This window comes from Mycteria americana, chromosome 28 (genome assembly GCF_035582795.1).
Source record: "Mycteria americana isolate JAX WOST 10 ecotype Jacksonville Zoo and Gardens chromosome 28, USCA_MyAme_1.0, whole genome shotgun sequence".
Lineage (NCBI taxonomy): Eukaryota > Metazoa > Chordata > Aves > Ciconiiformes > Ciconiidae > Mycteria > Mycteria americana.
The window spans coordinates 97,557-112,339 of NC_134392.1; the positions used below are offsets into that span (position 1 = coordinate 97,557).

At 48.7% G+C, this 14,783-nt stretch overlaps 1 protein-coding gene and 1 long non-coding RNA gene across 7 annotated transcripts in view; both read right to left on the bottom strand.

The window, feature by feature from the left end:
• Positions 1-14,783, bottom strand: part of BRD4 (bromodomain containing 4) — an 84,513-nt gene that overhangs the window by 10,575 nt on the left and 59,155 nt on the right. For 5 of the 6 annotated variants that reach the window (XM_075525939.1, XM_075525934.1, XM_075525936.1 and 2 more), the window contains 4 exons: positions 13,707-14,008; positions 10,953-11,063; positions 986-1,038; positions 116-509 (listed from right to left, as the gene is read on the bottom strand). In XM_075525939.1, coding sequence (XP_075382054.1) covers positions 116-509; positions 986-1,038; positions 10,953-11,063; positions 13,707-14,008 — 860 coding nt within the window. The remainder of the gene's footprint in view (positions 1-115; positions 510-985; positions 1,039-10,952; positions 11,064-13,706; positions 14,009-14,783) is intronic. The other variant, XM_075525938.1, reaches the window with a different exon arrangement.
• On the bottom strand, positions 14,017-14,782 carry LOC142421321 (uncharacterized). Its single transcript, XR_012778867.1, has 3 exons — positions 14,579-14,782; positions 14,336-14,457; positions 14,017-14,304 (listed from the first exon to the last, which is right to left on the bottom strand). It is a non-coding gene; the product is annotated as an uncharacterized LOC142421321 (long non-coding RNA).

Sequence of the window (14,783 nt, forward strand, 5' to 3'; positions counted from 1 at the left end):
GCTCCTCCATCCCGGTCGTCTTCCGGGAGGAAGAAAAACCCACCCAACGCCATCCTCTTCCTCCCAGCTCGAGGAAGAACCACGCGTTGGGCTTGTCCCACGAAGCCAGGCTCACCTGGAGGAGACACCACGGCATGCTGGTTGAGGTGGGGAGGAGTGCTGTGCTCGGGTGGCTGGGGGAGATGGGGCGGCATCTCCGGTTGAGGAAGATGCATGATGGGTTGGGTGAAATGCGTCATGGTGTCGAACATATTCCCCGGCAGCGGGTGCTCCAGGACGGGGACTTGCGCGGGGACGAAAGGCGGAGGAGAAGACTTCATCGGCGGAGGAGCTTGTTGAGGGACAGGCGGCGGCGGGGGCGGCGGCGGGGGCTGCTGGGGCGGTAACGGCTGCGGCGGTAAGGGCTGCGGCAGCGGAGGGGGCGGAGGGGGCTGCTGCGGTTGCGGCGGCGGAGGCGGCTGCGGTGGCGGCGGTTGCTGCTGCACCGGTTGATGGTGGTGATGGTGATGCTAAGGGAGGAAAAAAAAACCACCGGTGAGTTACCAAAACACCTTCTCGGTCACCAAAACGCCCTCCTCTTCACTGAAATGCCCCCCCCGGTCGCCAAAACACATTTTTGGTCGCTGAAATGCCTTCCTGGTCACCAAAAAGCCTTCCTGGTCACTGAAATGCCCTCCCAGTTACCAAAACACCTTCCCGGTCCTGAAAATGCCCTCCTGGTCACCGAAATGCCCTCCTGGTCACCAAAACACCTTCCCAGTCACCGAAATGGCTTCCCGGTGTCCTTTCAACCACAGCCCTCAAACTGGGGCTGGCTCGGGACAGCTTCCAAGCAAACCAAAAGCTTCTTTGGCCAAGCAAGGGGTTGGTATCAACCCAGCCAAGCTTGCTGGCAACGGTCCCGCCGGCATTCCTGGCGCTCCCAAACCTCCCCGGGGATTCAATCCCAACTCAAGCGGGATGAGAAGGACGCTCCGTCTCCTACCTTTTTTTGCTCTCGCCCCGAATGCCCTTTTTTCTTCAATTTCGGTGCCATTTCTGCCAAAAAAAAAAAAGGGGGAACAGAGCAAACGTTAGTACCCCAGAGGTGCCGCTCTACCCCATCGCCCGCGTAAAAACCCAACGGCACCGATTCGGTACCAACAACGGCAAAGGAGAAGGTTTTAGGCATCGATCAAGCTGGATTTCCCCAGGGACCTCTTGCCCGGAGGCTGGGGGTTTTCACCGCCATGCTGTCGCGAAAAGGAGGAGAAAATCATAGCAAAAAGGAGAAGAAAACGAAGGCGAAGAGCCCGGGTCTCCTTCCACCGGCGTCTTCGCGGTGGAGAAGGACCCAACGGCCAAGAAAACCATTGCTCAACCAGACTCAGCTATTCCAGGAATGCCGCCTTGCTCCGAAGGGAGAGATAAGGAGCGAGAGACTTGGCAGGAGGAATAAAAAAAAAAAAAAGATATCAAATATCCCGGCTACGCAAACAGCAATTTTCCATCCCCCTCTCCTCCTAAATCCGCGGCGGGTTTGGGTTTGCTGGCTTCCCGCGGGATGATCTCTCACGCCTCCTCCCCTCCGGAGATATTTTTAAAGCATCGTCATCGAAAACAACTGGCTGGAGTTTGGGTCCAGGGCGACGATTTCCCAGGATTTCCTCCGTAAACCATGCCAAGAAACAGCAAATTAACAAAAATACATCATCCAAGATGGCTTATCCAGCCCCAAAAATCCCTCGGCGGTGGGATTTTTGCCTTTATTTGGCGCGGTGTTTGGATGTGCCCGACAAAACGCGGCGTGGGATAAAACCCACACGGTGACGATTTGGGGGGAGGGGGTGGGTGGGAGAAAAGCTCCCGCTGCCCGGCGAGCATCTCACAAACGCGATTTTCCCTTAAATCCCTCCAGAAATTAAATTAATTTCTTAAGTTTACTCCTTCATCTCTGGTTTTAATTATAAGGCAGCACCGGTGACCGGTATCGGCACCGGAGTGTGCCCAGATGCCTGGTGATGGGCTGTGCCGGTCCGGCGGTGCCGTTTTGCAGATTTTAAGGCTGAAGTAGATAAAAAAGTAGGGTTTTTTGGGGAAAAAAACCCCCAACCATAAAATGGTTGGGAAGGGGAGAAGGGAAAAATCTCAGCGCTGGGCGCTGTGGAGACGCTCAGCTCCTATTAATCCGCCTGCAAATGTTTGGTTTTAAATTTAAGAAGTTATTTGGTTTTGAGGCGGAAAAGGCTTTTTCAGCCCATGGTTGATGATTCCTGACGTTACAGCCGGGATCCGGCAGATCCACGGATAACGGAAGAGCGGGAGAGGGGAAGAGGAAGGTCACAGAGGATGCCGGGGACGCGGTGAAGCGCGCGGTGGGGGTTAAAATGCCGCCGGGGAGCCGGGGTGTTGGGGAGAGGAGAGGCGGGATTCCTCGGAGCATCGTGATGCCGGGCTTGGGTGGTCACGGATCTGGACGGACGTCCATGGCTCCCAACGGGCATCTACGGCTCTGGATGGGTGTCCGTGGATCTGGACGGGTGTCCGTGGGGCGGGATGGGCATCTGCGGAACCCAATCGGCATCCACGGCTCCAGACGGGCGTCTGCAGCTCTGGGTGGGCATCCGCAGCTCAAGATGGGTGTCCACTGATCCAGATGGGCATCCACGGCTCCTGATGGGTGGCCATGGCTCTTGGATGGGTGTCCGTGGATCCCGATCAGCATCCACGGCTCCAGATGGGCACCCACAGATCCAGATGGGTGTCCATGGACCCAGATCGGCATCTGCAGCTCCGGCTGGGCATCCACAGCTCTAGATGGATGTCCATGGATCCTGACTGGCATCCACAGCTTCAGATGGGCGTCCACAGCTCCAGGTGGGCATCTATGGATCCAAACGGGCATCCATGGCTCAAGATGGGCATCCGCAGATCTGGATGGGTGGCCCGTGGCTCCAGACGGGCGCCCAGAGATCCAAATGGGCATCCACGGCTCCGGATGGATGCCGGGCGTGAACACACCTTCCAGAAAGACCAAGACCTGACATCTTCTCCCACCAAGAGGGAAAGCGCTTTGCAGGGCTTCACCGCTCATCCCACCGATGCCAGAGAAGAAGCAGGGACAAGAAGCGGAGACAAGTTTCTCCGGCAAGCGCTCCCTACGGGTAAGACACATCTGGGTGCAGCTATGGGGGAGTGGAGGTGGCTGCGTGGAGCCCCCCAATTTCTGTCTCATCCTATTTAATCAGGATGAAAGCGCTCACAGAAAGAAAACCCCAAATTGGGAGAAACCCGCAGAGCGCAAGTGTCGGGTGGGAAGAGAGGAGAAAGCCACGGACTAAGCCAGGATCAGGAGGGATTAAGCATCGGTTCCGGAAAAAAGCCACGTGATACAGCGGCGTCTTCGCCGAGCACATCCCTGCTCCCAATTTTGGGTGGGAAGAGGAGCTGCTACGGCTCAACCGCGAGCATCGGCTGCTCCAAAACCCATTTCTTCTTCGGGGAAGATGGTCACGCTCTTCTCCATCCATCCTCTGACGTGGCCACGACCCAGCGGTTCTCCCAGGGGAGCTTTTTCGGCGTAGGTACAAGCTGAGCATCGCCACGATGAACCGAGGCAAGACCCTGGAGCAGGATGGGTGAACCCTACCACTTGAACCACCCGATCAACCGCGACCGTGGCAGAAAGCATCTGCCGGTGAACGGATGCTTTGGGAGTCCCTTCACTAAGAAGACGAAGCCAACGGAGACCATGAGTGGCAAAGCCACGACGGTCCCAGGGGGATCACCTGGTGGCATTGGTGATTTCAGAGATGCAACGAGCCTGGCTAACCCCATCGAAGGATGAACCTTCTTCACCGTTGAAGACGGTTGTTGGGTTACAGTCGGTATCGTGGGGTTCGGCATCTCCCCGGGGAGCAAAAGCACCAAGAAGAAGCCCCGTCCCATCTCCGACCCCAACGGCATTTCACACTGGCCAGAGATGTCTTCCCCGAGAAGATGAAGCCAACGGAGACCGTGAGCAGCAAAGCCACGATGGTCCCAGGGGGTCACCCGGTGGCATCGGTGACTTTGGAGATGCCAACCCCACCGAAGGACGAAGCTTCTTCACCGTCGAAGACGGTTGTTGGGTTACAGTTGGCGTCGTGCGATTCCACATCTCTACCGGCGTCTCCCTGGGGAGCAAGAGCACCGACAAGAAGCCCCGGCCCATCTCCGCCCCCGACGCCGTTTCACGCTGGCCGGTTAAATCTCATCCGCGGGGCTAAAAATCACCGAGATTAAAGTAAAAGGTAATTTCCGTGATGTCATTTCAAGATGTTTTTAGAGCAAAAAGGTTAAATCGGTGGATGAGGCTCCGCTCCTGCCGGCGTCCGGCAGCCACGTGTATATATTTTATTTTTCCCTAAATTCTCATCTTTGACTCCCACCCAAATTCACCCGAAATAGCAAAGCACCGACATACAGTTCGCTATCATCATCGTTTCCACGTTATTGGTTAAAATCCCATTATACAAAAAAGTGCATTTTCCGTAGCAAGCCACTTTATTGATTTTATTATTTAAAAATAAAAATATCAAGGCTATACAATTTTTCTCTTTTTTTTTTTTTTGGGGGGGGGGGGGGGAGAAGCTGGTGGTTACATGGCTGTGAAAACCCGAAGCATGCAGAGAGAATATAAAAATAAACAGATTTATATAAAGTATTTGTAGCAGATCAAGGTTAAGTGGAAAAAAAAAAAAAAACCTAAATAAAAGCGGTTATGGAAACAGTTTGTTCGTAGTTAAATTCATCCCCTTTTTCCAAGTTTGGTGCATTTCGGAAAAAAATAGATCTAAAATTACAAGTTTGCTAAAAACATGCAGTTATACATTCCAATAAAATCACGATCCCACCTAATTCCCCCTGCGTCTCCCGGGAAAGTAACAAACTTATTTGGGGAAAATACTATAAATGCTAAAAGCGACTTGAGTTTAAAAAAAAAAAAAAAAAAACACTCAAAAAGCAACTTTTTGATAGAATATTGGTTATAAACATAATTTTTTTTATACAGAAGGGGATCTCTATTAGGTTTTAGGGCAGCAGAGCCGCGACGGGGCCTCCTGGATTTCACGGTGGATGGGTTTTTCGTAGCGGAAAATATTCATTTTAACTAATTCTGCTCTTAAGAGAGCAGAGCGGTGGCTTCGTCCACCCTACGGACGCTGCGCATCCCCCCAGAATTGGGCACGCCGGCGACTGCGGCGCTACCAGAGGAACGACCGGGTCGGCTGTTATTCTCCAAATCCCATTAAATACACCAAAATTTGCCTAATTTGACCCAAAAGCCGCTCGACGGGGTGTCGGATGCCGCACCCAAGGAGGGAACGCTCAACCTGGAGCCCGCACAACCACTCCACCGCGGCAAAGACGCGGTGCCGCCGGCAAACCGGGACCCTGCGGCGTAACCACGAGGTGCCGTATGGCACGTGGGGGTCTTATCGGTGAGACCCGTCCTTGAGCGAGACGATCGGGAAGAGTTTCTAGGGTAAAACTAAAGGGATTGGGGGTTTTCTCGGCACCGTTATCGGCACAGAGGTGCTGCCTGCAGCGGTGTAAAGCCACGCGATGCCTCGCTGCCTGTTGCCCGACTCCCTGCCTGCACGCCGGCTATCAGCCGATGATGATCTGAGTTTCTCCTAAGTCAAGATTAACCGGCACGGCCGCGGTTCCTGCCTGAACCTGCCGGACCCGCGCCGTGGCACCTAGCCGTGGGCGAATGCGGCTAAACCAAGCCTAACAGATTCTCTGTCCTCTCCTGCCAAGCCAAAAAGGTGGCGATGAGCTGGGGGAAGGCTCGCGGTAGGTCACCGAGGGACTCTAAGTCCTTCCTATCGTACACCGCGGCAGAGAAACCGAGCCTAGGAATGGGGCAAAAAGGAGCCAATTTTCAAGCCAAAGGCTTAAAAAAATGCATGGTTGGGTTAAATCAATCCACCTCTCTTTCGAACTTGAAGGAAAGTAGATCTAGGATTAAAACTCATTAAAATAAGCCAGCGCGTGGAGGACACGGGGTCTATCTCGGTGGCTGGGACTGAGCTTCACCAGTGCCCACGCCGCAGCGGCAGCTACAGGTACCTGCGGGTTAAAGCCGGGTACCTGTGATTTAAAACTTTAATTTAAAACCAGGTGCCTGCAAAATTAAACCCAGGTAACTGTGAATTAAACCTGTGTGCCTCTGAATTAAACCCAGGTACTTGCGATTTAAACCCAGGTAACTTTGAATTAAATCCAGGTACCTGCGGATTAAACCCGGGTACCCACGGATTAAGCTTGGATAACTTTGAATTAAACCCGGGTACCTTTGAACTAAACCCGGGTATCTGCGAATTAAACACCGGTACCTTTGAATTAAACCCAGGTGACTGCAAATTCTAGGTACCTTCGAATTAAACTCAGGTACCTGCGAATAAAACCCAGGTACCTCCGAATTAAACGCGGGTACCTGCGATTTAAACCCAGGTAGCTCTAAATTAAGCCCGGGTACTTCTGACTTAAACCCAGGTACCTGCGATTTAAACGCAGGTAGCTCTGAATTAAACCCAGGTAGCTCAGAATTAAACGCAGGTACTTTTAAATTAATAACAAGTACCTGCGATTTAAACTCAGGTATCACCAAATTAAACCCAGGTACCCAGGAATTAAACCCGACGGATCGTCAACTCCTGAGACGCCACGAAGTCCTAGCCGACTATTAACCCAGCCTTACGTTAACGCCTCTCCTCCTAAAGACAGAACCGGTAACTCGTTAGGCAGAAGCACTTAAAAGATTTGCTGAAAGCAGCTCCGCAACCCCAGAAACGGGTTTTCCAGCATTGCTGAGCCAGCTCTAACCCCGGCTTTTAATCCTTCATAAAACGTAACAGCGCCGCCGAAGCTTTGAGCAAGCTGCAAAGCTTTTTCGTTTACGCAACGGCCTAGAACGCGCACATAAATGCAATTTTCCTTCGGGAAATTTCAGAAGAAAAGCAAAATTAGCGACCACGAACTAACTGAGGTTCGGATTTAATTGCTCAAGTTTTCATCGCTACTATTAATTATCGCAGCTGCGTGATTTCTCCCCCCCCCAACCCATCTTTCGGGGGTCTTGGGAAGCATCTCCCAAAATATCTGGCGAATAAAATAACCCCGCTCAGCCGAGCGGTGGGGGTGACCAGGCAGCGCCCGTCCGGTTTTGCCGTTAAGTAACCCAAAATTTGGTGCCTATCAAAAATAGGCCAGGTTTGAAGTTGCCTGAGCACCAACCGGCCCGAGCGCCGATGCTCGAAGCCGGGAGAAGCATCCGAGCGGCTCGGAGAGCTCGATCCCGGCCGTTTGCAAGCGAAAAATCCTGCCTCGATGCTTCCAGGACGGAGCTTGAGGACATTTGCATCCATTAATTGCTAATTACAACAAGTTAAACCGGAATAACCCTCTCGATCGGCACCTCTGGTTTCTCAGAGCTCAAGGCAAAGGCTCAGTCTCATCTCCTACGCTCCAAAACCAGTATTACTATTTTTTTTTTTCCTCCCTTTGAAGCCTCCCGTATTCAGAGTTTCGGCAGATTTTTGGCCAAACGCTCCCGATTTAATAAAATGAGACGTTTAATCGCCGGCTACGCGGAGGGACGGAGACGTCGCATGGATTCAAGTGGGTAAAATAAAAATAATTCCCAGTTTAAAAGCTCTGGATTGCGAAAAGGCGAGAGGCAGCTCATGGGAGCCGCCGCTGAGCAGCAAAACCACGCTTTAAAGAGAATAAAACGGAGTTGCAATTAATTCTAGTTTATAATTTCATCGCGTCCGCGTTCGCTTATATGCGTCAGCATTAACCGCCTCGGGTTTTTTTTTACAATAAACCCAAGCAAACGCAAAAATCAAGGTTGAAAAAAAAAAAAAATCCACGTTATCGACGTTTGCCACCGATTATAAAATCACAAATATCTATTGCGCAAAGTAATTCCACCGTACGGCGGCTGGGTGGGCAAATAAAAGCCTCATGAACAGAAAATTAGCTCGTTAAAGATGTCAGATGCTATTAAAAATTGCAGGGCACATTTTGAAGCTTACCAGCAAATTTTAAAATCTAATTCTCCGCTTAAGCCAGCGCAGGCATCGCCACGATTATCCTCCCGGAAAAAAATAAATATATGAATATACAACAGCAAAACTAACCGCCCCGTCCTGCTCAGGGTCGTTAAATTAACATCATCGTAAACGCGCCGCGTCAAAAATACGTCTTAAAACGTCTCAAAAGGTCTTTTAAAAAGTCTTTAAAGGTCTTAAAGAGTCTTAAAGCATCTTCAAAGGTCTTTCAAAAGGTCTTGAAACACCTTAAAAGTCTTAAAGCATCCTAAAAGGTCTTTTAAAAGGTCTTAAAATGTCTTAAAGCCCCCAAAAGCTCTTTTAAAAGGTCTTAAAATGTCTTAAAGCCCCCAAAAGCTCTTTTAAAAGGTCTTAAAATGTCTTAAAGCCCCCAAAAGCTCTTTTAAAAGGTCTTAAAATGTCTTAAAGCCCCGAAAAGCTATTTTAAAAGGTCTTAAATGTCTTAAAGCCCCCCAAAAGCTCTTTTAAAAGGTCTTAAAATACAACTTAAAAAGTGATGCAACGGTATCGCTGCAAATACCGGGATGGAGAAGATCTACGGGATATTGGGCAAATGCCTGCGGGCAAGGGTTTTCACCGTGTATTTTATCAGAAAGGGAGGAAAAAAAATGGTTTAGGAGAGCCAAAACCCCTCAGCATTGGAAATTAATTGAATAAAAAGAGATTAATTCTCTTAATTAACCTCCTACCCAAAGCCTTACGGGCCAGATTCATCCGCCGACGGGGAGATCTCCGGCGTAGACCGAGGGTATCCGTGCCGGAGCCGCGGTGGTTAAGCCTTTTCCAAGCACCGGTGCCGGAGCCCAACCCGGATAACGTCGGTCTACGTCGGCCAAACGAATCCCAAATACTCACAGCCGGGATGGCAAAGACCGGCAAGATGTCGGATTTGGGGAAAAGCAGCCAAAAAGAGGACAAAATCATTTCAAAACTCAAACGCAAGAGCAACCCGCGCTCCTTCCTCCGCATCCACCCAGCCGCCGTTTGGGGAGAAAGACTCAAAAAAGAGCATTTTCCGCTCCATCGGAGGCTGGTTTTGCCGGAGTGAGCGGCACGGAGATTGCGCGGCGCCTTTCTAGGTTTTAATTAGCGCCGCTCGTCGAAACGAGAAGGGTTCGGCACCGGCGCGTCCCGAAAATTCCCACCTTACACCTCGCATCCCCGCCGCCGCGCTCCGGAGGGATCCCCGAGCTCATCCCTATAAATCATCCCCCGAAATACAACCTGGTCGAGGATCCTGCTATCCGGTTGAGGATCTGTCATCGGCTTTGGGGTGGGGTGGGGAAAAAAAAAAAAAAAAAAGAAAAGAGAATTTTAAATAATAAACCACAATTTTGGGACGTTGGGGATTTGTAGCGGATGGGTTTAGCGGGTGATTTTGGGTTTAGCGGGTGATTTGGGGTTTTTTTTTCGGATGGGTTCCATTTGGAAATGGGACGCCGGGATGAAGGCTCTGGATTTGGGAGGAGCTGGTGTCGGCCAAGGGTAACGCCACACGATAAGGTGAGTCGGATAAACCCGGTCGCGCCCGTTTATTTTGGTCGATGTGATCGTGAGCTTGGCAGAAATAAAGAGAAATTAGAGGAAAAACTCGTTTAAGAGCATAAATATGGCAGCTTTTGCCTTCCCCCATCAAGCCAGGGCAGAATTTAGCACCAAATAACGTAATTTTCCGATCGCCGAGTCACCCTGAAACGCTCCATCAAAACCTTGCAACCTTTAAGAAAAAAAAAAAAAGCCCGATTCTATTAAAAATCCATTAAAGTAGGTAAACATGTTCACAGCTATCCGACTCCGGACTTATCCCGGACAAACACGTCCCTAAAAAGCGGAGGATCGCTGGGAAGCGTTGCCAGCGCCGGCTCAAAGGCGAGTCCGATCGATCCTGCTTTATTTTGGGGGGTTTATTTTCTTTTTTTTTTTTTTTTTTGGCTTTCTACTCCTTTTTTCCGTGCCGTTTGCCCTACGCGCCCGCCCCAGCTATGAAAACGCATCCCGAGTATTTTCTGCCACGGGCATCTCCCCGATTTCCCAACCCGTTGGAGATGCCCGAGTCTTAATGTTGACTTAAGTGCTGGGATAAGCCCAGCTTAACCTCCGGAGTCCAAGCTGAGCTAGCAGCTAGGAGGAAAAACCAGCTTTAAGTGACGGCACAAGCTTTGCTTCCCTAAAACCAAGGAGGGAACGCTAGCAAGGAAAGCGTAAAAATTCAGAAGAAGGTGAGAACAGCCTAATTTAAGCCCGAACGATGGTGCTAGGAGGGAGAAGCAGAGAGTTACGCAGAGCAGACGCCGCTCCAGCGATTTAAAATTTAATTTTAAATCCTTTTTTCTCAAGATCTGCCCGACGCCGTAAAATAAAAAGGCTTTTACACCTAAAACCCCGTTTCCTCCGTCTTTCTCCATCCTCCGTGGCGCGAGCGGGGCTGGCGACAACGTTTTAAACCTCTCCTTTGAGGGGAAAATTACAGCTTTTTTTCTAAAAATACAAATCTAGGTCATTAACCGGACAAAGAGCTACCTTGGCGCACGCTGGTTTTTGGGCTCCCGCGCTCGCGTCCAAGTTCGGCAAGGAAAAGCTTATGAAAAATCATCGTGTCGGGCTTAAGAACTGCCAGAGACAACATCGCTACTGCCAAGTTGTCCGCGTCGAGCCCAAAACCGAGCAACGGGCGGCCGCGTATATTGGGTTTTTTTTTTTTTTTTCATTATAAAGACCAAAAAAGAAAATAAAAGAAAATAAATTGGGGAAAAAAAAAAAAAAATTAAAAGACCAAGCCAGGAATGAAAACATATTTATTTATACAGAAACCAGGTCTAGGACTGAGTCGTTAAATAAGCTGCGTCTAACCTGTTTCTGAATCTTCGCTGTCGGAGGAGCTGGACTCGCTGGTGCTCTCAGACTCTGAGGAGGAGAACCCCTTCATTTTAGAGGAACCAGCAATTACATCCACTTTCTCCGCTGCAAGAAGACAACAGTACCACATCGTTACGGGATAATTAAGAACCCCGAGTCCCGCCCGGTGCTGCCTGCCCCCCCCCCGCCGACACCGGCGGCCGCCCCGCGGGCTGCGCGAGACCCGCGGGGGCCAGATGTTCCTGCGGATGGGCTGAGCCCAGCTTTAAGCCCGCGTCTCTGCTTATTTCTATCGCCGGTTTGAGCTGGCTGGGACGGAGCGGGGTCTCGGAGGTCTTTGGGGCGATGATTTTTTTACGGGGTGAAGAGTGACGGGGGGGGGGGGCGTCCCCTTGCGGCACCATCCAAAGCGGGATGGGGACGTATCGACGGGCGCCGGCTGGGATTTAAGCCCGACCCAGCAGACGTCCGGCTGCACGAGCGAGGTCATTCTTTGTCCTCCTAAACCCCTCCGGCGTAGAAAGCTCTGGCTTTACCCAGCCGCTTTAGGCTGGCCTAAGACCAAGGGGGGGTCTTCTCCTCCACCCGGCTTGTGCCCAGCCAGGAGCCGGCGCTTAATCCCGCGTGGCTGCGTGCTACGGGGCTGAAAACTCCCTTTTTTTTTTTTTTTTAAAAAAAAAGGGCATCAACTTGCTGGTCTAAGGAGGTGGCAGGAGGTTGAGGCAGCGGAATAAAATATAAAATTGCCTTTTTTTTAATAGCTTAAATGAGAATAAACCCAGGCAGCTACAGCCTAGGAACTGCTCAAGCCACCGGCGATGTCGGGCCCCTTTACTAAACCCCTAAAAGCCTAAACTAAAGAAAAAAAACCCCAAATCTAAATGTTTTGCTCGGGTACGGAAGGATAAAGAAACCCTCCAGGATTTGGCCGGGTTTGTTTTCCACTCGGATTTATCCCGGGAAATAATCCTTACCCCTCGGCCACGGGAAATCGAGAGATTCCCTTGAAATTCCCTTATTTCCGCCCCCGGCGCTGCCACCTCCCCTTTGCTGCGGGTGGTTTACGTCAAAAAGGGTTTCTCCGGTCTTTGGCCGTTAAAAACTTATTTATATTTATTATCGAAATCTGTCTTTTAAACTACAGTAAAAATAAAAAATGGGTCGAAAATATATATTGAAAGGGAATTTATGGCTATAACAAATGGATATAAAATACAGCTTTAAATCTATTCAAAATAGATTCAAAATAGGTTTAAAACAGATTTAAACCAGGTTTAAAATAGGTTCAAAATAGATTCAAAACAGATTCAAAACAGGTTTAAAAAAGATTCAAAATAGATTTAAAATAGATTCAAAATAGATTCAAAATAGATTCAAAATAGATTCAAAAAAAGGTTGAAAATAGATTCAAAATAGATTTGAAATAGGTTTAAAATAGATTCAAAATAGATTTTAAAAAGGTTTAAAATAGGTTTAAAATAGATTCAAAACAGGTTTAAAATAGGTTTAAAATAGATTCAAAATAGGTTTAAAACAGATATAAAATAGGTTTAAAATAGGTACAAAATAGGTTTAAAATAGATTCAAAATAGGTTTAAAACAGATATAAAATAGGTTTAAAATAGGTACAAAATAGGTTTAAAATAGATTCAAACTAGATTTAAAATAGTTTTAAAATAGATTCAAACTAGATTTTAAAAAGGTTTAAAATAGATTTAAAATAGGTTTAAAACAGATATAAAATAGGTTTAAAATAGGTACAAAATAGATTTAAAATAGATACAAAATAGGTTTAAAAGATATAAAATAGGTTTAAAATAGATACAAAATAGATACAAAATAGATTCAAACTAGTTCTAAAATAGATTCAAACTAGATTTAAAAGTTTTAAAATAGATTCAAACTAGATTTAAAAAAGGTTTAAAAAAGGTTTAAAATAGATTTAAAAAAGGTTTAAAATAGGTTTAAAATAGATATAAAATAGGTTTAAAATAGATACAAAATAGGTTTAAAATAGATTCAAACTAGATTTTAAAAAGGTTTAAAAAAGATTTAAAAAAGGTTTAAAAATAGGTTTAAAAAAGGTTTAAGATAGGTTTAAAAAAGGTCTAAAAAAGGTTTAAAAAAGGTTTAAAATAGATGTAAAATAGATTAAAATATTAAACCAGACTGAAATAGATTAAAATATAGCCAAATATAGTAAAACAGCCATTAAAAAAGAAAACCCAGGTGTATCAACCGAGGGGAAACCCCCTTCTACCTCCAGAAGCGGAGGCGGGAGGCGCGGGGATTCCCTCGCCCGAATCCCGCCGAGCTCCGGAGCAAATCCCCCCGCGTCCGCCGCCGGGCGGTTCCAGCGGCATCCCGCGGCTTCCCCCGCCCGCGAGCGGAGCTCCGCCGCCCGTCAGAGAGGTCGTTAACGGGTTTAGGAAAAATCGCTGGCCTCAGATTGCAAGGGGCCGCTCGGAGCTTTTTGGAAAGGTATTAATCGGAATTAAACCAGCGCCTTGCAGAGGGGATACAGGAATGGGCGGCCTCGTGCCGGCGCCGCCTAATTCCAGCCCCGCGGCAGGATTTCCTACCCGCGTTGACGTGGCGTTAGAGAAACGGCGGCTCTCAAATAAATAAAAATCCTCTTTTTTGGACAAATCCCTGCACCCGTCGGTTTTTCTACCCGCCTCTGCCTGGCGCCCGGGGGAAGCGTCGCTGGAATAAGGAGAAAAAACCGGTTTTAAGGCTAAAAAGTACCTTGAGGTTTCCTCTTCTTCCGTAAACACGACGTTACGTATCTCTCCAGCTCCCGTAAGGTGGATGGTTTTAAGGTCTCAAAGTCAATCTCGATCTCATCGGGATTGGAGTTTTTGAGCGAGGGTTCTCTCGACTGGATGATATGGACAACCCGGCCCAGTTTCTCACCGGGGAGTTTGTTAATGTCCAGGCTCAGCTGCCTCTTCTCCTCATAGGACATGGGTTTACACTTCTCCTCCTCCTCAGACTCGTAGGCTGGAGGGGGTTTGCTGTTCTTCACCGTCACAGGCTCCTTCTTACTACTTAAGAACAAGTATAAAATGTTATTCGAGAACACAGCGCCACGCCGCAAAGCAGCCGCTCGGGTCTAACCTCGTCACCGTAAGCACTAAAGCACTCTGGTTTTAATAGTTTTACTTTCCACCCCGGAAAGGAGCATCTTCTTCTTTGATAGCTCGAGCTTGAAGCTCAACCACGAGGCTGGGATGCAGAAAGCTGAGCTCAGCGTGCTCTTAGACACCCAAAGCTGAGCTCAAGCTGCTCTCAGACACCCAAAGCTGAGCTCAACAAGCTCTTAGACAAGAAGGCTGAGCTCAACCTGCTGTTAGACACCCAAAGCTGAGCTTAACATGCTCTTAGACAAGAAAGCTGAGCTCAATCTGCTCTTAGACACCCAAAGCTGAGCTCAAGCTGCTCTCAGACACCCAAAGCTGAGCTCAACAAGCTCTTAGACAAGAAGGCTGAGCTCAAGCTGCTGTTCGACAAGAAAGCGAAGCTCAATCTGCTCTTAGACAAGAAGGCCTAGCTCAATCTGCTCTTAGACACCCAAAGCTGAGCTCAAGCTGCTCTTAGACAAGACGGATGAGCTCAACCTGATGCTAGAGACCCAAAGCTGAGCTCAAGCCGCTGTTAGACAAGAAGGCTGGGCTCAACCTGCTGTTAGACAAGAAAGCTGAGCTCAACCTGCTCTTAGACACCCAAAGCTGAGCTCAATCTGCTCTTAGACAAGAAGGCTGAGCTCAACCTGCTGTTAGACACCCAAAGCTGAGCTCAACATGCTCTTAGACACCCAAAGCT